Source organism: Gracilinanus agilis, chromosome 6 (assembly GCF_016433145.1).
Source record: "Gracilinanus agilis isolate LMUSP501 chromosome 6, AgileGrace, whole genome shotgun sequence".
In the NCBI taxonomy this organism is placed as follows: Eukaryota; Metazoa; Chordata; class Mammalia; order Didelphimorphia; family Didelphidae; genus Gracilinanus; species Gracilinanus agilis.
In genome coordinates, this window is record NC_058135.1 from 58,198,306 (window position 1) to 58,221,218 (window position 22,913).

Consider the following 22,913-nt stretch of genomic DNA (forward strand, 5'->3'; position numbering starts at 1 on the left):
CCCTGCTCCCTGAGTTACCCATAGCAATGAAAGTCCCAGTTCCTTGGTTTAGGAGGTCCAAATATTATAAGCAAGCACTGCTATATTCCTTGTGTCAGCTTATCCTTTTCTCAATCAAATTAAAACAGCTTCTATGGTCCTGGTCTTGCAAATCCATAATTAATAAGAGATAGCCAACATTAAACCCTACATCTACCTATCACTCACTAACCTGAGATGTCAATAACAAGACATAATAAGGTGAATGGGTAACTCTGTCTTCTACTCCTACTTAGACGGGTGTATTAAAACCAGCCCAATTCATTCATTCATTATTATTTCATTGCAGACTTACTGGTCAAGTGTGATCACATCTTGGTGATCCCTGTACTGTCGAGCCAGGCGTAAGGCAAGATCATTAGCTTCAGATCTAGAAAGGAATGCATTAGGGTTACACAGGTGACATGAGCCTTTTTGATACATTCATTCCCATAATTTTTTACTAAGGTAAAGAAAAAAAGTTAATTAAAAAATAAAGTAAGATGCTAGACAAATGTCTTGCTGGTGACTTGACAACAGTGACAATGACTTGATGCTTAACATGGATGGATATTCAATAAAAGTGGAAAATTCATCAACATACATACTATTCCTTCAACTATTTGACTTCTGCCTATTAACCTCCTATTTTAATTTCATTTTAAATGAAGTTGTAATGCGCCCAATGATAAGGTTTTCGGATTCTAATCACCTCAATGGTAGTTGCTATCAAGTCATTTCCTTCTTCTCTTTTCCTCAATCCCCTTTCTGTCTTTCTTCCCTTCTTTCATTCCTTTTTCTTCTTCCTTCCTTCCTTTGCCCCTCCCTTCCTCCTTCCCTTATTTCCTACTTTCCTTTCTTCCTTCTTTCCTCTTTACCTTTTTTTTAAACCTTTCTTCTTACCACTGTTCTGTCTCAGAACCAATACTTAGTATCAATTGTTAGACAGAAGTTAAGGGTTTTAGAAAAGAGTAAGTTCTGTTGGACAAATATAGATTATTTTATTTATCCAATGAAATGGATGTGCTAATAATTGCTCCCTGCTTGCCTCACAGAACCTAAAAATAATACATTAAAAGAAGTTTATCTCCCATTATTGGGGTCAGAGATTTTCTGTGAGTAAGCTTTAAAAAAGAGGGGGAGGGAGCCAAGCTATGGAGATTCTTAGAAAGGCACATTGATCAGGAAACTAGGCATCAGAGATAAGAAGGACCTTATAAAGTCATTTAACCTATACATTTCTACCAGCATCTTAATCTCTAGAGACTGAAAGTCAACAATTATGTAATGAGATTTCCCCTAGAGAAGTCAAGAATGCTTCATAACTGTAATTTGGATCCTAAAGTTGTTTTGAAATTCTTTACAAGGGAAAAAATTTACACTTAAACAAGCATTTCATTCTAAAATATCTTGAAACAATGTGCATTACAAAAATCATCAACAGATTTTTAGAAGTAGAAGGAACCTAATGAGGTGACTTTTTTAAAGGTCAGTACTGATGAAAGATGCCAGATTGACAGTCTTAAGATATGTCACAGAAGTTGTAATCTGTGTGTAGCTTTCCTTCTCCCTTTTTGGCAAAATCCTTTATTATATTGATAAGAATTTCTGCTTTATCTCTGATCATTCCCTACACTACCAAAAATGCAGCTGATTTTGCTGATCAGACTTTAACTGGTTATATTTACCAACATGAACACCACCGATTGATATCTTTGACCAAGTCAGACCCAGAGATGGGAGGTCCTAAGTTCAAATGTGACCTTAGACACTTCCTAGTTGTGTGACTCTGGGCAAGTCACTTAGCTTTGCCTTTCCCACTCTTATGTCTTGGAACCAATACTTAGTATTTACTCTACGATGGAAGGTAAGTGTTTAAAAAAGTAATAGGTAATCCCATATTAGAATGCAAACTCCTCAAGGATAGGAGTTCTTATATTTCTGTCTTGTATGCTGAGTACCTAGCACATTTGACTCATACCAAGATCCTGATAAATGTTTGTTGAAATGAATTGAGCTGGTTTGCCTAATTCTAATCAGCAAGTTATAAGCCTTGGCTGTTCTTAAAATATCTGAGGACCTTCTCAGGTGTTCCATGTATAATAATAAAATAATAATAAAAGGAAATAATCTATGGCCACTTGCTGTAGAAGCAGGACTACATGGACCTGAAAACCCATTTGGGGATACATTTATGAAAGAAACAAATGGGGAGGGGAGAGAAGACAGAAGACTGAAAAGAATTTTGAAAAACAACAACAAACAAACCCTGAAACATACCCAGAATTAGCAAAATAGCAAACAGAGAGTTTCTCTGGCAGCGTTTCGGAAAGGCGCTTGGCATATTCCACAATGCTGTCGTGGAGGAATCGAGAATTTGTATTTAGCAGCTCCATCTGTTTTACAGCAGCCTTGATCACTTCTGGGTGACTGTGCCCCACTGAAATTTAGGAAACAAAAAGTCCAGGAAACTCATTACAATTCCAAATGCCTGGGAAACGGAGGGAAGAACATAGAAGAAATGTGCTTGTTTTCACTCTCCACCCCCCAGTCCAATCTTTCCCTGGCCAGTGTCATTGGCTGGCTTTCAGACCCTGAAGGAACCACTGACAGCTGCTGGAACCTAGAGTAATAACTCCCATAAAACTTCCCTGGCCATGAAATGTGTCCCTCCACACTCACCATGTGCAACATTATTGATGCAGTCCAGGTACTGTCCCCCATTTTCATCAAACATGTATTGCCCCTTGGCCCGCACTATCTTGATGGGGTCCTTGTTGAAGAAAACTTTACAGGATGGCCTAAAAATCATCACAGGAAAGCAGTCTTGATCTGGTAGCCATAACTCAGAATCACAGAGACAGAGAATCTCAAAACTGGAAAGTACTTCAGAGGACCCGGAGCCAAAATGACAAGTGTCCTCTAAACTACTCAGTTCAAGGATTTATGCCCAAACCTCAAGGAAGAGTACTAAAAGAACATTCACAAGTACATACACATACATTTCATAGTTAGACTTAAAAGGTACCTCAGAGACCATCAAATTCAACATTTTCATTTTATGGATGGGGAAACTGAGGCACCATTCTGTAGGATCACAAATTTACAGCAGGAAGGGATCCTAGAGGTCAATAAATGCAATTACATCATTTTCCAGATGAGCAAACTAAGTTCCACAGAGGTAAGTGAATTACCCATGGTCCTACCATCAGACACAGGATAGGATATTCTTGACTCTTGGTTCAATACTCTATCCACTAAGGCAAGCTGCCTGGTCATTGATGTTCATATAGTTTGGGTACTCTTTTTCCCAACCAGCACCTGTTTCCAAACATCAAGTGTTTTTCCCGCCCCTTCCTTGGATGGTTCTTTTGTAGAGGCAGCATGGTGCCTTGAAGTCAGAGGTTCAAATGCTAGCTCTACTGTTTACTATTTATGTTACATTGGACAAATGACATAAAGTATGATTTTCCTTGTCTATTAATTTAGAAAGTCACATGGAAAGAAATGCTAGGCATCAGAAATAAGAAGGATCTTGTGAAATCATCTAGCCTAGGGGGGCAGCTAGGTGACTCAGTGTATTGTGAACCGGTTCCACGCTGACTTCAGATGCTTCCTAGTTGTGTGACCCTGGGCAAGTCACTTAACCCCCACTGCCCAGCCCTTACCCTTCTTCTGCCTTGGAACCAATACACAGTATTGATTCTAAAATGGAAGATAAGGGTTTAAAAAAAAAAAAAAAAGGAAATCATCCAGTCTATGTATCTCCATAAGCACATGAAGAATCTCCAGAGACTGAAAGAGGTCCCCACCTCAAGGTCTAAATCTTTGATTCTGACCCCATAATGCCAGTTGACTCTTGTGATCATTCTGATAGGTTTCCAATAATATGGTGACAAAATGTTTGGCCCTTTGGGGGGAAAATGCTATTGAAAATATAACTTGCAAAGAAACTCTTATCTTTTTTTTTTTTTTTAAACCCATTACTCCATAAAAGAGGAAACAGACTGAGGGAGAAGCTAACTGATTTGCCCAGGTCACCCAGGTAGTAAGTAAGTGCCTGAGGTCTAAATCTATGTGCCTTGAAGTCTCATGCACAGTCATCTTCACATCTGACTTATCAAAAGGATATCCTGAAATTAGTGAGTAATGCTTAATTCTTTTTATGGCCACTGTTCTCTGCCTTAATCTCTTATGTTGAGCATAGTTAAAAATCATCCCTGGTCGCATATTGGCTGCTTTGGTGAGTTTCTGGAATCCAGTCTTACTAATTTAGATGTATCATAATAAAGGTTCCACCAGAGAGAAGAGTAGCATGGGAGCTTGGATTTCCACTTGCAAATTAAGGCTATCTCTGAACAGTTCAAAACAAACTTCTCTCCAATGGATGAAATTCCTTGATTATGTACATAAATGCATTAAAGGTAGTAATTCCCCCACTCCTCATCATTAATTTCATCAGTCTATGGAGCTCCTGGGTGAAGAAACTTCCTCTGCCAATACAGATCAGGGCTAATTTTGCAACTTGTGGGCTTATTAAAATGGTGACAAATTCCATAAAAATCTATGGATGGTTCATTAAAAGAATCTCTCTTGGGGCAGTGAGTCTGGAGTTGGCCTGGGTTCAAATGTGGCCTCAGATACTTCCTAGCTGTGTGACAAGTCACTTAATTCCATTTGCCTTTTAAAAAAGAATGTCTCTGGTTAGTGCTTCTCCCAATTGTTGTTGCAGTCGTGTTCAGTCATATTTGATTCTGTGACCCCATTTGGGGTTTTCTTGACAAAGTTACCAAAGTGGTTTTCCATTTCCTTCTCCAGCTCATTTGACAGATGAGGAAACTGAGATCAATCTACCCTCAGACACTTACTAACTATGTGACCATAGATAAGTCATTTAAGCTCTGACTTAGTTCCCTCAACTGTAAAATGTGACATACCCAAGGCTAGTAAGTGTTTGTGACTGAATTTGAATTCAAGATGATTCTTTCTGACTTCAGACTCAGCACTATGGTGCCATCTCACTGCCCCTCCCTCTACTGATCATCCCAGGCTTATTCTTTACATAGTTGTTTACTGGTTGCCTCCTCCATTGGATTGTGAGCTCCTGGAGGGCAGGGATATCTCCTGAGCCTCGTGAACCTTTTTAGAGATGGAGTGCCATGCTCACCCCACCCCCAAGACCAAGCACCGAGAATGGAGGATGATTTGAGGAGTGTCCTCAGTGAGAGGGGAAAGGGAGTGGCCCAAGCACTCTGCTCCCCTCCAGCTCTGCTGCTTGTGAGCTGCCCACCTTACACCTCTGTGAGCTCCCATTGGGCTGCTGGTCAGAGGGGTGGGTGAAGTGAGGAATGTCTTCAGGCAGGATGGAGAGGGGGAAGGGATCAGCTCTGCCCAAGACCCTCTGCCTTTCTAGTAATGAACTCTGGGAGTAGAGAGGGTAGCCCCATGCCCACAGAGTGCTCTATGTACCATCTTTGGTACCCATGTCATAAGTTCGCCATTACTGGCCTAGTACTAACCCTAGCATATTGGAGGTACTTAATAAGTGCTTGTTGACTGGTTAAATGACATGCTTAGGGTCACACAAGTATGTATCAGAGAACGAACTTGAACGCATTTCTTCCCAACTTCAAGATCTGCTTGTAATCCACCATTGCCACAGTGCCTAGTATGAATGGTTATAAAATGAACTTCTAAACGATTACAAACTGTTCATGTGATTAGAGGGTAAATTTTCCTTAAAACATTTATATAAGGGGGGCAGCTGGGTAGCTCAGTGGAGTGAGAGGCAGGCCTAGAGACGGGAGGTCCTAGGTTCAAATCCGGCCTCAGCCACTTCCCAGCTGTGTGACCCTGGGCAAGTCACTTGACCCCCATTGCCCACCCTTACCACTCTTCCACCTATGAGACAATACACCGAAGTTAAGGGTTTAAAAAAAAAAACATTTATATAAGGTACATAAGCTAGGGGGAGCTGTACATCTGTTGGTGCTAAACATAATCAGAGCAAGGGCAGCTGGGTGTCTCAGTGGATTGAGAACTAGGCCTAGAGATGGGAGGTCCTAGGTTCAAATCTTACCTCAGTCACTTCCCAGCTGTGTGACCCTGGGCAAATCACTTGACCCCCATTGTCTAGCCCTTAACACTCTTCTGCCTTAGAACCAATACATAGTATTGATTCTAAGATGGAAAGTAAGAGTTTTAAAAAATAAGCAAGTAAACATAATCAGAGCAAATGTGAAATCTGTTAAGGATAGGGAGTGGACCTTTGGTTACTTTGGTCTAGAGAACTCCCAGGTGTGGGAACTTTTATCAATGAAATTCATTTCTTCCTTCTTCAGCTTATTTTATAGATGAGAAAACTGAGGCAAACAGGCTTAAGTAACTTGCCCAAGGTCATATAGTTAGTGAGGCTGGATTTGAACTCATTTAGATGAGTCTTCCTGATTCCAAGCCCAGTGCTCTGTCTACTGAGCCACCTAGATGCCATTACCGATGTAGTTCAGCATCTGCTTTTGCACCTCAGAATCATAAAAAGTTGTCTAGGTCATTGTGTGGTTAAGTGATTAGTGCAGGCTTGGGTAGCCAGGAGTGCCAGAGGCAGCACAATAGAAACCAAGAAGCTTTCTGGCCTTGAGAACAGCTCTCTACTACACCTTCCCATTCCTCAATTATTTTCAATATATTAAATGTCCAATACTATATTTTTCTTTCTTAAAAAAGAAACTATTTTTGGTTCTCAGACTCACTTATCCATCAGTTTTAATTCCAAGAAAGGAGCCTCAGAAAAAGGACCCCAAAGTCTATGATGACTTTCAAGACCAGCACCCCTAATTTAAGAAACAAAATCTTTCTCTGCTGACACTACCTTCCAATTTATGGCCTGTAATGTAGTGCAGATCATAGGAACTGAGATCAAGGGCTGGAAGGGACTTCACTTATTCAGTCAATAAACATTTATTAAGCACCTACTCTGTGTCCGATGGTAGCATTAGAGATACAAAAAGAGACAAAAGACAGACCTTGCCCTCAAGTAGTTCCTAATCTAATGGAGAAGAAAACAAACAAATACAGACTATATACATAATAAATAGGAAATACTTAACAGAGAGAAGGCAGTAGAATTAAGAGGGGTTGGGAAGCGCTTCCTGTTATTAGGGTTTTTAGTAGGAACTTGAAGGAAGCCAGGGAAACCAGTAGGCACAGTTGAGGCAATCTAGTCCTACTCCTTCATTTTACATAAGAAACTAAGATCCTTAGAGGATAAGTGACTTGCACAAAGCCACTCAGGTAGTCAAACTCTGGCAGCCTGACTCTATAATCTGCATATTCCAGGGCCTCCCTCTTCCCTTTATCCTGTCTATAGCTTGTTTGTACATAGTTGTTTCCATTAGCCTGTGAGCTTACTGAGAGCAGGGACTGTCTTTTGCCTTTGTATACGTATAAATAAACATATAAATGCCTGCCTGACTTTTTTTTTAATTTATCTTACCATCTATCTTAGAATTAATACTGTGTATTGGTTCCAAGGCAGAAGAGTGGTAAGGGCTAGGTAATGGGGGATTATACAACTAGAAAGTGTCTGAGGTTAGATCTGAACCTGGGACCTTCCATCCCCAGGCTTGGCTCTCAATCCAGAGTCTCCTAGATGCTCCCTTTTGGGTGACTTCTAATTTCTTCTCATATCATCCCAATCTGCCTACAGATATAAGATTATTCAGAAGCTACTCAAAGGACTAGCAGTGATTACACCTTTAATTATTGATATTATCATCATTATTAGTATCCACCAAAAGCATCAGAGGAACAGGAAATGTTGGCCATATTTCCATTACATAGTAGCCAGGCTTAGATGATTATTTAGCTGGAAATCTAAGGAAACAAATCTTAGACAACACAGTGACTTTGATTTTCTTAAAGAGAGAGCTAGGGAGTGGACAGGAAGCATTCAAGATTGTTCTACAGTCTGATCCATTTAAGAGGGAAGAGGGGGGCAGCTGGGTAGCTCAGTGGAGTGAGAGTCAGGCCTAGAGACAGGAGGTCCTAGGTTCAAACCCGGCCTCAGCCACTTCCCAGCTGTGACCCTGGGCAAGTCACTTGACCCCCATTACTCACCTTTACCACTCTTTTACCAAGGAGCCAATACACAGAAGTTAAGGGTTTAAAAAAAAAAGAGGGAGCGTATATCTACCTGCCTATCTACTTTAGTATTTCTTTCTTCTCTTCTTTCTTCCCTTTCTTCCTCCCTCCCTCCTTTCCTTCCTTCCTTTCTTCCTTCCATCTGCAGGTCTATCTACCTACCTACTTTTTATCTTACCTACCTTATCTATGTATCTACCTATCTGTCTATCTACCTATTTGTCTATTTATCCTCTCCTCTTCCCATCACATCCATCTATATTTATCTTCCATATGCTATCTGCCAGAGATTTGTTTCCCTAGATGTGTTCTCTCTCTCTCTCTCTCTCTCTCTCTCTCTCTCTCTCTCTACACACACACACACACACACACACACACACACACACACACATATCCACCTACATAGACATATCATATGTATTCTAGGAATGGTGTGTCCAAAGATGGAATGGAAGCAAATGAAAGTAGGGAGGTTGCTAGCAAGATCTAGGAGTTTGTCAGATGAGCATAGACCTTGTGCTTAACATTGTGCTTAAATGAACTATTTACACTACAAAGCATGTAGGAAGGTAGGGAAAAATTGCTGGTTTTGGAGCAGGTGTGGGTTTTGAGTCTTAAGTCTGCCTCAGTTTCCTCACTTGTAAAATGGGGGGATTTGACTAGATGATTTCTAAGGCCCATGTTCAATGTGAAATTCTATAGTCTTTCCTCCTTAGAATCCTTGAGGGCAGAGATTGATTCTTGTTTTGTTCTTCATGTCCTGGCTCCAACACATAGGAAGCACTCAATAAAGGTTAGTTAAATCTCATTCATTGTCACCCAGGAACTGTGACTATAAAGAATCAGAAATTCATGCATCAAATTTGTTTCCTTTTTGCTCCCCCAAATGAGAGGGTTTTTTCCCTATAAAACATAAACAGAAACAAGAACAAGACTGGTGCTTAGTTCTCAGAGGACAAAGCTGCTCTTTGGCCCTCTTTGGCAACCACCCCTTTCCCTTTGGTAGCCTGAATATTTCTTTCTCTAAGAAGAAAATCCGAGAGCACTCGGAGTTCTCTAAGATACTCTTCTATTAGCATGCTACTTGCCCTAGCCCTAGAGAGTGAACAGAATCGCTTTGCCCACCGGAGCCAATTGAGCAGTCCACAACAAGCATTTATAAAGCTCCCACCAAGTGCTAAAAGCCCATTGACGATACAAATACAGGAAAGAAACAACAATCCCTGTCCTCAAGCAGCTGACATTCCAGGGGAAGACAGCGGGTGTGCCCAAGAATATACAATGCAAACTAATTGGGGACTGAGGGGATGAGGAGCTAGAACCCTGCTGGTTCCCCACCACCACCACCACCAGGGCCTTGCTTGGCTGGGCCAGTTAGCCCCATTCCATTTTTTATTTTTAAAAAACCCTTCCTTCTGTCTTAGAACCAATACAGTATTGGGGTTAATAGGGTTAATAGTGACTTGCCCAGGGTCATAAAGCTAGGAAGTGTCTGAGGCTGGATTTGAGTCAGGACCTCCCTTCTCTGGGCTTGGCTCTCAGTCCACAGAGCCACCTAGCTGCCCTCGACCCCTTTCCTATCATTCCATTATGATTGCTTGCCCCAATACGGGTTGGGTAGGAAGGGGCAGAGTAGTCATTCAACAAGCATTGATTATTCTCCTCCTTTGTGCCAAGCACTGTGTAAAACGCTGTGGGGGGTGGAGGGGAAAGGAAAGATCCCCATTACAGAAAGTGACCGCTCTGGGTCTGACTCTGAGGGCCCCACTTGGCCGTCCCCGGGCGTCCCGAGGCTCGAGTGGAAAGTTTCCTGGAAGGGGGTGGGGGTGGTGCATTTCTCTGGGGCTCTGATGCACGGTTCCTGTAGCATACCTGCAGCTGCCCGGCTGCCCTGGCTGCCGGCCTCAGTGGGAGCTGCACAGCCTCGGGCATGGGTGCCTTGGGTGGCACCGGGGAGGGCTGGGAGGGGAAGACGAGGTGAGGCAGCCGAGTATGCCACCTCGCCACCTTTCTAGAGAGAAAGCTCACAGCCCTGCTTCCTGTGCAGTCCAGGGCACGCACAGAGCGAGAGAAACACAGAGACACAGAGAGACAATTCCATCCCTCACTTCCCATCCCCAGTGTGGCTCCACTGGGCCGCTATTAGCATATGTACAGGTGTGCAGCGCGTAACAGGTGCCAGGCTGAGGAGAGCCAGGTCGCGGCACCAGTCGCTGCTTGGGACCTGGCGGCCAGATCGCTCTCCTTTTCTCTCCACCCATTCTGGGGTAGAGAGAGGCTCAGCCCCCATTCCCCTGCAGTGCCCAACTGTGGCTTAGCAGCGGGTCAGGTACTACCCCCATACGTTGTTCCCCATCCCTCTCGCCCCCTCTCTCCCGGCCCCTTTTAAATCTGAGCTCAGCTGCTCACCCGATATACTTTTTCCTGAGCTGGACCGTCTCGGCTTTGCTATACAGCTCAGTCATGGTCCTGGGACGTCTGCAAATTGACCAAGTTGTCTTTCTCAAGGTCCCAGCACTGGCACCAGCGGGTGAGATCTGGTCACTTTCCAGTTCCAGCACTGTGAGCCAAACTCAGTTCTCCTTGGGTTTTTGTTGTTGTGCTATTATTGTTATTATTACTTTAACTCTCCAAACTGCCCTCTGTTGTAGGTTAGCAATGGCATCAGCTGGTTAGTCTCATCTTCCTTTTATGTCTTGCCCTGGCTTTGCCCTTTGCCAAACTCCTCCTTCTTCCCCTCCTCCTCCTCCTGGGCCACCAATTGCTTGGCTAGTAACCTGGCTTGCCATTAACTAGCCATTCCCACCCTCATTCCGGGAGCCCCAGACTTATTGGTTCTTGATGTCTGACTACTACTACTCCCTACTTCTCCTTTTTCTCCTGTCTTTTTCTTCCTGTCCATCTGCCTTTCTTTTCTGTCATCCCTTCTTCTCCCTCTCTCCTCCCCCAACCAGGTAATTGGGATTTGGATCCTGCTTCTCACCCTTGATAGTTACATACCTGTAGGCAGATCTTAGCTTATCTGAACCTCAGTTTCCTTATCTAAAAAGAAAATAAGTTCATGTATGTATAAACACTCTAAATCTTAAAGCTACTCCATGAATAATTTGCTCATATTATTCAGTTCTCTATGTATCTCATCATCAAATATTTGTGCATTCAGGATGCCATCTATGGGGAATATATCATGTATTATATTGATCTTTATAATCTAATTTCACATTTGGTGAACAACCAATCAATAACAAGTTGGCCTAAAGAACACCTTTATGTGCTGCCTTATTCTATGCTAAGATCTCTGACCATGGTTTGTGAAAGCAAATTAAAATCTCCTTTTTTAGTTTCCCTAGAAATATTAGGGAAGGATCATTTTCTTTAAAGCCCTTTCTAGACTCCTTGGTAAAGGTCCCAGGAAAAGTTGATGATAGGCGGAGAACAAAAAGGCTTTTAATAAGTGATTGGATTAAAGGTAATAATTGGAAACTTCTATACTTCCTGCCTAGCTAAGAACATTACCATTGCCTTTCCTACCCACACCTCACCTGATTAGACTTTTGACATCCCCTAAGGCAGGCTAATAGAAACAACTATGTACAAACAAGCTATAGTATTGACTATATTAGCCAGATATGGCTCTTTCTGCAGGAGCCATAAAGTCAATATATATATATATATATGCATCCCCTTTATCCTGACAATTTTTTTTCAGGTGCTGTTACAGGAGCGCGCACTGTGAACACTATATGGCTCTCACGAAATTACATTTTAAAAAATGTTTATGGCTCTCTCGGCCAAAAAGGTTGCCGACCCCTGCCCTAAGGGCTATCTCCACCATGCCCAGAATGGATTAGATTATGGTCCACCTTTTGGGAAGTGCCTCCTTCCCTTTCAAGTGAAAGTACTCAAACAACTTCCTAATCCCTTTGAGTTTCCAGATAGATCTTGTTGAAGTGGAATCCAGAAGCCCCCAAACTTATAGCCTAGAAAGATTTAATGAACCTCAGTTTACTTAGTTTAAAGGTGACAGCCTCAGGCTTGAGGTGACAGCCCCATCACAGGAGAGTTCCTCCCTGAGGAAAGGCCAAGCCCAAGCACAGTAGGCAGCCAATCAGTCTCAAAAGCTGAAGGTTCTGAGTTCAGATCTTCTGAAAGGAGGGTGTGATACAGTGGGAGAGGCTTCTGGAGACAAGAAGAGCCACTTGGCTTGGGCTTGGCCTTTCCTTAGGGAGGAACTCTCCTGTGATGGGGCTGTCATCTCAAGCCTGAGGCTGTCACCTTTAAACTAAGTAAACTGGGGTTCATTAAATCTTTCCAAGTTATAAGTTTGGGGGCTTTTAAATTCTACATAGACAATCTCAACCAATTGCTAAACATTTATTGAATTATTGAGCACCTTCTAAGTGCCAGGCTCTGTATTAAACCCTGGGATTACAGAAAAGAGGCTAAAGACAGTCTTGACCCTTCAAGAGCTCACAATCTAACCTACAGGAAAAACTCCAGAGAGTCCTAGAGAAGGAGCCAAGGGCAAGGGGACAAAGACACAGTTGCTCAATTCCAGAATGCTAACCCAGATTATATTTTAATATATCCTTAGGCATCTTGTTCAAAATTCCCCAAAATGTTACCTCAAACATTCTAGGGGTCAGGTGAATCATATTAGATGTATGGGGAACTTATGGCAGTTTGGACATCTCTCTCCAAACTAGAAATGGCTTGGATTTTGATTAATGTTAAATAAAACTGCTTTAGAGTGACATGCCTAAATGCACAGTATCATCTTAGTATTAATATTTTCTCTTTAAAAGCAACAATGCCAATATGGTGAGATTATACTTGCTTATATTTATTGTGAATTGATCATCCCCTTCCTGGCTGTCCATCTGATTCTCCTGAGTTTGCCACCAACAATCTTCCTCTGAAGCATCCCTTTGCCGTGCCAATTCCCTTCTCCAACTGGTGGTTTCTTCTTTCCATTTTGGATTGCTCCCAAGCTAACCATTTCTCTCTTGCCTAAAGAAGGTTACAGGATAAGGATTGTTCTAATATTGGAATAATTAAAGAATATCATTCATATATACATATATGTGCATATATACATATATACACACACATATGATGTAAAGGATTATTCTTGTATTGTAGATATCTCCCTACTTATGGTATAAATGTCCCCAAGAATGGGGCGTTGATAACTTCTCTCTAATGGGTAACTGAGGAAGTTATACCAAGTCCTCGTCTTTTAACTCTATTAAGTTGCCCAGGTTTCTGGCCTTACCTTTTACCTAGACATTAGAACACTCCCACCACCCCAGTTTTATAGAGGGGGAAACTAGGACTTTGAGAGTTTATATAATGTGGCTGTGTTCACTTAACTAGTGCTTGTCTGAGGCACTACTTGAGTTCAGATCTCCTGATATAACACCAGCTGCTACCCATGACACCATTAAAAGGCATCCCAGTTAAGGCTCTGTCCTTTGTTCTTCTCTCTACTCTCTCTTTGGGGTTTAGTGATCAATTCCATGAAGATGATTTCCAATTTCTCTATCTAATCTTTTTTTTTTTTTTAAACCCTTACCTTCCATCTTGGAGTCAATATTGTGTATTGGCTCCAAGGCAGAAGAGTGGTAAGGGTAGGCAATGGGGGTCAAGTGACTTGCCCAGGGTCACACAGCTGGGAAGTGTCTGAGGCCAGATTTTAACCTAGGACCTCCCCTCTAGGTCTGGCTCTCAATCCACTGAGCTACCCAGCTGCCCCCTCTATCTAGTCTTAATCTCTCTCAAGAGAACTCCAACATCCAGCCCTAATCTCTTTTCTAAATCATTGCCAACTGCCGGCTGGATGTATCCTTCTAGAATCACCTCAAACTCAGTGTTTCTGAAACAACTCATCTTTGCCATTCATCCTCCAAACATCCTTATTTCTGTTGAGGGTACCACAACCCTGCCAGTCTTTTCAACCTTAAGGTCATTTTTGGCTCTTTCCTGTCTCTCACCCATCATATCCAAGCAGTTGCCAAATCTTTGACTCTACCTCCATAAAATCTGTTACATCTGCCTCTTTCTACACACACACACACACACACACACACACACACACACACACACACACACACACACACTCACACACACATACACACAATCACCATCACAGCAGACCAAGTGCCAGATGTGGAATCAAGAAGATCTGAGTTCAAATTGTGCCTCAGACATATTAGCTATGTGGTCCTGGGTAAATCAGGTAAAAAGGGAATGATAACAGCATTGACCTCTCAGGGCTGTTGTGAGGATCAAACGAGATAATATTTGTGAAGTGCTATTGGTGTCTGGCATATAGTAGGCACTTCAGAAATGCTTGTTTCTTTCTTTTAGATTTTTGCTAGACTCTTTAGAGAATAGCAATGGTCTAACTCAGTGATAGCAAACCTCTTAGAGAGGGGTAGGTGATGTTCTTGGGTGTCAGTGGAGAGAGGGAGGGAAGTAGCCCAGCCCCCACATCCCTCTGGCTTTCTAGTAATGAACTCTGGCAAACTCTGTGCCATAGGTTCGACACCATGGGTCTAACTCAGTGATGGGCAAACTATGGCCTGTAGGCCAGATGCAGCCCCCTGAAATGTTCTATCCAGCCAGGGGACATTATTCCTAATCTGATGAATACAATGAGTAGAATACAATACAATGAAACTTCAAAAGAAAACAGACTGACAGATGAGCATTTCCTTTCCTTTGGCCCCCTCTTTAAAAAGTTTGCCCATCACTGGGCTGGTCTCCCTGTTTCTCCTTTTAAATCTTTGTCCCAAACCAATCAGCAGCATTTGGGAGATAGATTTGAAAGGGGAAACAGGGAGACCAATTAGCGCATATATTTGTGTGTGTGTGTGTGTATTGAGTGTCTGAAGTCAGATTTGAACCTGAGACCTCCTGGCTCCATGCCTGGTTCCCTCTCTCCTGAGTCACCTATTTGCCCCCTGTAGTTAGTCTTCTTCAAGCACAGAAGGGATCACATTGGAATAGTGACCCTCTGCTGCCACTTAGAGAAAATACCAACCCTTCAGCCTGGCTTTCAGTCCTCTGCAATCTTTATCATACTAGCTTTCTGGTCCTGTTTCAAATTCCCACCTCTCACACTCTCTTCTTTCCAGCCAAACTGGCTGGCTCTCTGCTCTCTGCGCCCTTGGGTCAAGCTGGCCCCCAGGCCTGGGACACCGTCTCTCCAACGAACTTCCCTTCTCCCACTCGCCGGCTCTTCTTTCTGGCATCCTCCGAGGTGGCACCCTTCTGGATTGCCCTCCTAGACCTGACTCTTGAAATCCTTCTGGATGTCATTTGGTAGGTGTTGGTTTGGGAATGAGGCACACGCCTCCTCGAGCCCGGGGTGCCCCCTGCCCACTGGGAGTCATCGTTTTAGTGGGGGCTTCTGCCTCGTCGGTGCCTCTCACAGTGCTGGCATAGCGACTTAAGAGATGGTTATTGGATTTCATCGAACAATAGCTCATGTGCGGGGATGGTATCATTTATAGATTTATTTAATCACACAACACATATGCACACCCACACACATACACAGACACCTCTATACATTTATATATAAACATATACAATACACATCACAACGTACATACAGATGCACACACAACATACACAACACATATAAACATAACATAATACACAATATGATACACATGTAATGCACATATACACTCACACAACACACATTACACATACCATACAACACAACACATGTAATACATCTGTACATGTATAGTACATGCACGTATACACGTATACCATGTGCACATGTAATACACAACACAATATACACATGCACACCACATGCACACACAATAGACACACACTATCCAGACACACAATACATATTAGATACACAAATGCACACACGTGTACACATATACACAGCACATACATATACCACCACAGACATATAATACAGATACACACAGTGCGCATGCACAATACATGCACATCCGTGTCCACACACATTTAACAGTTATATGATGGTTTTTTCAGACAACTCTGTGAAATTGGCCATATTATGTCTTCCCCTTTTCCAGGTGATTTTCCAGCCCAAACAGCGGCTGTGTGGCTGCAGCAGGACTTCGTCACGGGGCTTCCAACATGGCTCCCGTGCTATGTCTACTACAGCGCGTACCATTGTTTTTAGTTGTTGTTATTAAAGTTTCATATCTTTATCAATTCCACATTTTCCTCCTGTTATTGGGATGGACAGCCCATGTGAGTATTTTGCTTTGGAATCCAACGAGGAGAAGGGTTAGACCCTACCTAGCTGTGTGATCCTGATCCTGAGCAAATCATTTCACCTCTGTCTCAGCTGACTCATCTGTGAAATGGGGATGATGATAGCACTTATCTCTCAGGGAGTTGTTGGGAGGATGAGATGAACTAATTTTTATAAAGTACTTTCTAACCCTTAAAGTGCTGTCACAATCCTGGGGCTTATTCTCCGTAGAGTGCCTAGAATAGGATGAAGTACACCAATCACCAAGCAACACTTCTTTTTATGGTGACATCCCTGGCATATAAGAATGATTCTAAAGCTAAACTGACCATCAGTTGGTTTGTCCTGGCTCTGGGTTCCAATCCCTTCTCTGGCTTTTACTGTTTCTGTCACCTTGGACAAATCATGTCCCATTTCTGACTCTTTGTTTCCCCACTTGAAGAATGAAGGGGTTGGGCTCCATGGTCTCTGAGGTCTCTCCCTACTCTAGGGCCATGATCCCAAGGTCCTATTTATTTAGGGGACAAAGCACTTGGATCTTTTGTCAGGAACCAACTTACTGGAGATCAGAAGCTACCTGACTACATTCATTTCATAACACCAGTATTCATCTTATTGATGTTGACTCTTCATGAGTCTTCATGAGCTTTTTGAAGTCATGAAACAAACCCACTGGAGAGGTTTCCTCCTCCAGCTCATTTTACAGATGAGGAAACTGAGGAAAACATTCAGAGTCAAACAGCCAATAAGTGTCTAAAGCTAGATTTGAACTCTGGAAGGTGAGTCTTCTTGATTCTAAGCCCTACACTTTATCCATTGCACCACCTAGCTGCCTGAGTGGTAGTGGCACACCACTACTATCCAAACCCTTAACCCCCCTTTAATTAATTAATTAATTTAAATGAAAAGGAATTATTTTTATTTTTACTTAATTAGTTAAATTTAGAATGTTTTCTTATGGTTCCATGATTCATGTTCTCTCCCTCTTCTCTTCCCTCCACCCAACAGGAGCCGATGAGTAATTCATTTTATATGTATCATTGTTCAAAACCTATTTCCACATCATTAATATCCAATATCATTTTATTTGCATAAAATGAAAAGATATTCATGACACTAAGGTGGGGCTCACATGCTAGACTTTTTCCAGAACTAAAAATTAAGAATAATTTTATTATAATAATGTCATTATAGATTATATTTTATTATAAAAATTAAGAATATACTGGTCATGTTGAAATAATATTTCAAAGTGTTATTTTTTTCCTTAAAGCTCTTACTTGGGGGCAGCTGGGTGGCTCAGTGGATTGAGAGTCAGGCCTAGAGACCAGAGGTCCTAGGTTAAAATCTGGCCTCAGACACTTCCTAGCTGTGTGACCCTGGGCAAGTCACTTGACCCCCATTGCCTAGCCCTTACCACTCTTCTGCCTTGGAAACAATACACAGTATTGACTGCAAGACAGAAGGTAAGGGTTTTAATAATTAAAAAAAAAAAAAAAAAAAGCCCTTACCTTCCATCTTAGAATCAGTACTGTGTATTGGTTTTAAGGTAGAAGAGCAGTAAGGGCTAGGCAATGGGGGTTAAGTGACTTGCCCAGAGTCACACAGCTAGGAAGTATCTGAAGTCAGATTTGAACGCAGAATCTCCCGTCTCTAGACCTGGCTCTTATTCCTCTGAGCTACCCAGCTTCCCCTCAAAGTATTTTCTACTGGTAGTTGTGCATTAATTGCCTAATGGATATCACAGAGTGGAATGTCTCTGTGGAGTGGCTTCCCTTCCCCAAAGCTGCTGTTTGTTCAGTTTAGGTCCTGACCCTATTGATTATATTCAGAGTGTGAGCCCTGACCCCTAAGGGTCAGAGATTTCTCAATAATGGACAGGCTGGACCAGGAGAACCACCCTTGGCTATGCCTGGATGATAATGTGCAGATGTATAAAAGATTATGATAATACAGAACTCTACCAGAAATCCCCAAATAAGAGGTTGAGTTGAAGGTTATCAATCAGTCAGACTTACTCAATTACTTACTTATCAGGGAGAGATTGAGAGGAACTGATTTGTCAATGAGAAAAATGCTGATTAAGGCAAAGGACATGTCCTCACTAAGTGCAGAATATTATATTATATTGAAAATGGCTTGTGGACTTCGTCTATTCACTTAAAGTCTCTGGTTGCCCTGCCTTCCCAGACCCTACCCTACCCCACCCAGGACCTGTGTATCATCTGGAACAAATGCTGGGTGTGACTTTTTTTTTTCCTAATTAGGAGACTCCTCAAGTAAATAGTCAAGTTCCTAATAGAACCTTAGGAGTCATAGAATCCAGATGACTCCCTCATTTTACAAATAAAGAAACTGAGGCCCAGAAAATGGAAGTATTTTGGGAGGAATTCTTTGTTCTGCCTTCCAATCAAAGAGTATTTTAATATGGATTCAGGCTATTGGTACATGGACTAATGCTATGGAGGGCTGCAATTGTAAGGTGAGAAAAGGTTCTGAAATAATTTGTGTTAGGAGGTGAAGAAAATACTTATTCCAGATCCCAGACCATTTTTAGAATGGTCTAGAAATCTTGGTGAGGAGAGGGCTTTGGAAGTAATCTGGAATCTATCCCCCCAACACACACACACACACACACACACACACACACACACACACACACACCCCTACATACCTTTTATCCTCACCCTTGTAAGCTTCTGATGTTATGATTAGGGGAGGACTGAAAAGGATCTCTCTAGGACACAGTTAGTCCTAGACCCAGGTATCTTTCCAATCACTCTTTCTTTAACCCTTCAAATCTCATCACAACTTACTCCCAAATCCAGACAATTGGGGTCTTGCCATGGACACTATGCTAAAAATCACAAAAAATTCCTAGTTACTAACTAAATAGGCTCATTATTCAGTCCTTATCTTCTTCTCTTCAGCATCTGACCCTCTTCAGTATCTACTCCAGGAGAACAAGTAAGCAGAGTTTTATCTAAATTGAAACCATTTCCCTCAGGGTTGAAAAAATGCATGTATGAGGTGCTTAATAAGTGTTTAGTATACTAAATTGAATTTCTTTGGTCAAGAAGGACAGAATGGACCTGTGGGGTGATAAATGACTTCCAATGAATACCACCAATGCTCCTTGGAGCTTCTATCCATTGGCCATAAACTGAACTTTTCAGATTAGCCCTGATTCTAGAGACTTGCCTTTGACCTAGATAGCTTTGAACCATTTTTGGAGAGAGCAGCCATAACATAACATGGATTTCTAGAACATTGTTCTTCCAGAGAATTCAAAGCAGAATATGTATGTTATCTCCAACTCTCATAAAACCATTTCAAAGTTTGGTACCCACCACAATGCAAGACACAACTTTAGGGGACAATGTATGCTGTTTGGACAGGCAGTAGAAGGGAGTGTTTGCCAAGGCTGGGCATGGAGACTTTCCCACTGAATCCTTTAATACCCCAAATAAGGAGCTGCTAGGCTGGTCTGTTTCAACAACTCTTCCCCACTTCCCCAAATTCTCCAGTGAGTGTTGTGGTTGGAATAATTCCCCATCTGAAGGAATCTCTTGGGGAAATGCTGGCTTTCAGCTGAGCTTTAGATTGTTGATTTAACCCCAGTACCAGCAGATTTAAAGTGAATACTCTGTAGGTTAAGGTTGAAGAACTTCTAATGAATGGTCTACATTTGCTCTGTGTGTGTGTGTGTGTGTGTGTGTGTGTGTATGAGTGTGTACATGTGCATACAGTCATTGGAAAAGGGTGTGCTCCCTTTGGGTTTCTCTCTCTAGAAATGGGACATCTCCAAAGGATGATCTCTGCCAGGACATAGCAGTGCTGGGAGTTTCTGGCCTCTGGCAGCCCCTTGGCATGACTGTGTTTAGAGAGGGGGGAACTATCCAAGGAGTGCTTCCAGCTGTGACTCAGAGCAGCAGAAGTCAGCAAGGAACTTTTATGTATGTATGTATGAATTATTTCTTTGGTATTCTCAGTGAAATTTATCTCCAATTCATTTGTTACATGTTCATTTTTTCCTCAAAGAAAAAAAATCTAATTATTGATGTTGCTATGAAAAGATGCATTTTGAAACCTTCCTCTTTTATTGCTACTTTAAATCTCTTTCCCCCCTACAGAAAATTTTCCTGAGTACTAAAATTCAGCTTAATCATATGGATTCTGGACATGTGTTTTGTATCTTTCTCTTTTTCTCTGATGCGTCCTTTGATTTTAGTGTCTCCCTTTTCTCTGTTCAAACTTTAGACAGAATTTGTATATTTATTCCTAACTTCTGGCTTGAATTATTTCTACTTAGACCATTCCTAAATCCTTATCTCTTGCTCTGTTGTTTTGTTGTTGGTTTTTTTTCCCTACTGATTTTTAGTTCTGCAACAGGCAGTAAGGTGGCTCAGGGGATAGAGTGTCCATCTAGCCTTCAGTCACTTACTAGCTATGTGACCCTGGGCAAGTCACTTAACCCTGTTTGCCTCAATTTCCTCACCTATCAAAAGTGCTGGAGAAAGAAAAGACAAACTATTCCAATATCTCTGCAAAGAAAACCCCAAATGGAATCATGGAGAATTGGATATGAAACTGAAAGCAAAGCAAATATTTATATAGTATTTTAAAGTTTTCAAAGCACTGTGCATATGCTATCTCCTTTGATCCTCTTGTCAGCCCAGTGAACTGAAATAACTGAACAATTCCAAAAGTAGATTTGAGAATCACTGGCATAGAGATAATTAAATCCATGGGAGTTGATGACATCACCAAGTGAAATTGAGTTGTGAGTTTTTGACCTTGGTAGCTCTTCAGATCAATCAATAAAACATTTATAAGTAATAGTAGTAAATAATAATAAAAAAACCAATAAGCATTTCTATGTGCCAGGAAGTGTACTAAGACAAAGGTAGAAACAGGAGCTAGCATTTAAGTGGGGGAGGACAACATGAAAATAACTTCACATACAAGATATGTAAAGAGTAGATAAGATGAAAGAGAGCTGCTTGGCTTGGGGGTGGGGCAGTATCTACACCAATGAGACCACACATTTATTGGGGTATTCAAGGTCAGATTGGGAAGCCTTGTTACAGTTCTGGATAACTGTAGGCTTTCTAATCTCTTACTCTCCTCAGCAAATATGTACCTCTAGCTAAATCAGGAATTGTTAACCTGGGGTCTGTGAACTTGGCTTGTTGTTGTTTTAAAATATTTGCCAGTTATATTCTAATATAGGAGGTGGCAGAGATTCAGTGGTTAGAGCACTGGGTCTGGAGTCGGGAAGACATGAGTTCAAATTCAGCCCTGGATACTTCCTAGCTGTGTGATCTTGGGCAAGTCATTTAACCTCCACTTGCCTGATGAATCACTAGAACCTCTGGAGAAGGAAATGGCAAACCACTCTAGCATCCTTGCTAATCCCTATGGATTTCTATTGTCCATGTGGAATCTAGAAGCCCCCAAACTTGTAGCCTAGAAAGTTTTGATGAACCCCAGTTTACTTAGCTTGAAGGTGAAAGCTCCAGGTTTGACCTTGTGGAGTGATGGTTCTTCCCTGAGGGAAAGTCCAACTTCTGTAGTCTCAGACTAACAAGGGACCTTAAAGGAGTTTAGGCGGGGATGGCTAATCCCATCTGATGTTAAGGATCTTCTTTTCCCCAATGGTTCCTCCCCTTAGGCCAAAGTCCTTTATCCAGATGGCCTAGCCCTTGGCTGGGTCTTTCCCCTTTGTGTCCATCAGCCCCTCACAGTTATTTCTGTGGGGAGCTCCTCATTTTCCTTTGTTACCATTGTAAAGTCAATCAACTATCCTTAGTCACCAGGTTCCCCTAGAAAGGTATTTAAGCTTCCCAACTTCCATGACTCCTCTGAGTTGTCATCTAGCAGGATGGTACCTCCAGGGGTCAGGGCCCAGAGCATCCAGAGCATCCAGAGTTCAATCTTCTGACTCTATATAGGTGTGTAGCACAAACCTCTGTGCAGAGGCTTACTCAGTCCTGTAACCCCTATCCTTAATTAAAGAGTATTTTTTCTGGCTATTTAATAGTTCGGTGTTATTTCCCAGTCAACACTATGGTGCATTGGGTCATCAAGAATCTCACTTGACTGATCAACCATTTCTAATATTATTGGTTTCCTTTGTAATCCCATTTATTAGTATGTATTTATTGTATGCATCATTCTAAGAAGGGGTCCACAGGCTTTACCAAACTTCTAAAGTGGTCCATGACACATACAAAAAAGAATTGAAAAAACATTTTAAAAGAAAAAAGTAGTCCTGTTGATCTAAGAAATCCTTCCTCCCTTCCTTCCTTCCTCCTTTCCTCCCTTCCTTCTTCCCTTCTTCCCTTCCTTCCTCCCTTCCTCCCTCCTTCCCTCCCTCCCTCTCTTCTTCCTTCCCTCCCTCTCTTCCTCCCTCCCTCCTTCTCTTTCTTCCTTCCTTCCTTCCTTCCTTCCTTCCTTCCTTCCTTCCTTCCTTCCTTCCTTCCTTTCTTTCTCTTTTTCT

At 42.0% G+C, this 22,913-nt stretch overlaps 1 protein-coding gene across 1 annotated transcript in view; it reads right to left on the bottom strand.

Annotated features, from left to right (window-relative positions):
* The window catches only part of ETNPPL (ethanolamine-phosphate phospho-lyase), a 31,434-nt gene extending 20,724 nt beyond the window's left edge, over positions 1-10,710 (bottom strand). Inside the window, exons 1-4 of the mRNA XM_044680794.1 lie at positions 10,567-10,710; positions 2,701-2,819; positions 2,299-2,458; positions 335-409 (exon numbers count right to left, since the gene is read on the bottom strand). Of these exons, the coding sequence (XP_044536729.1) occupies positions 335-409; positions 2,299-2,458; positions 2,701-2,819; positions 10,567-10,622 (410 nt within the window). The 5' untranslated portion in view covers positions 10,623-10,710. The remainder of the gene's footprint in view (positions 1-334; positions 410-2,298; positions 2,459-2,700; positions 2,820-10,566) is intronic.
* Between the last annotated feature and the right edge of the window lie 12,203 nt (positions 10,711-22,913).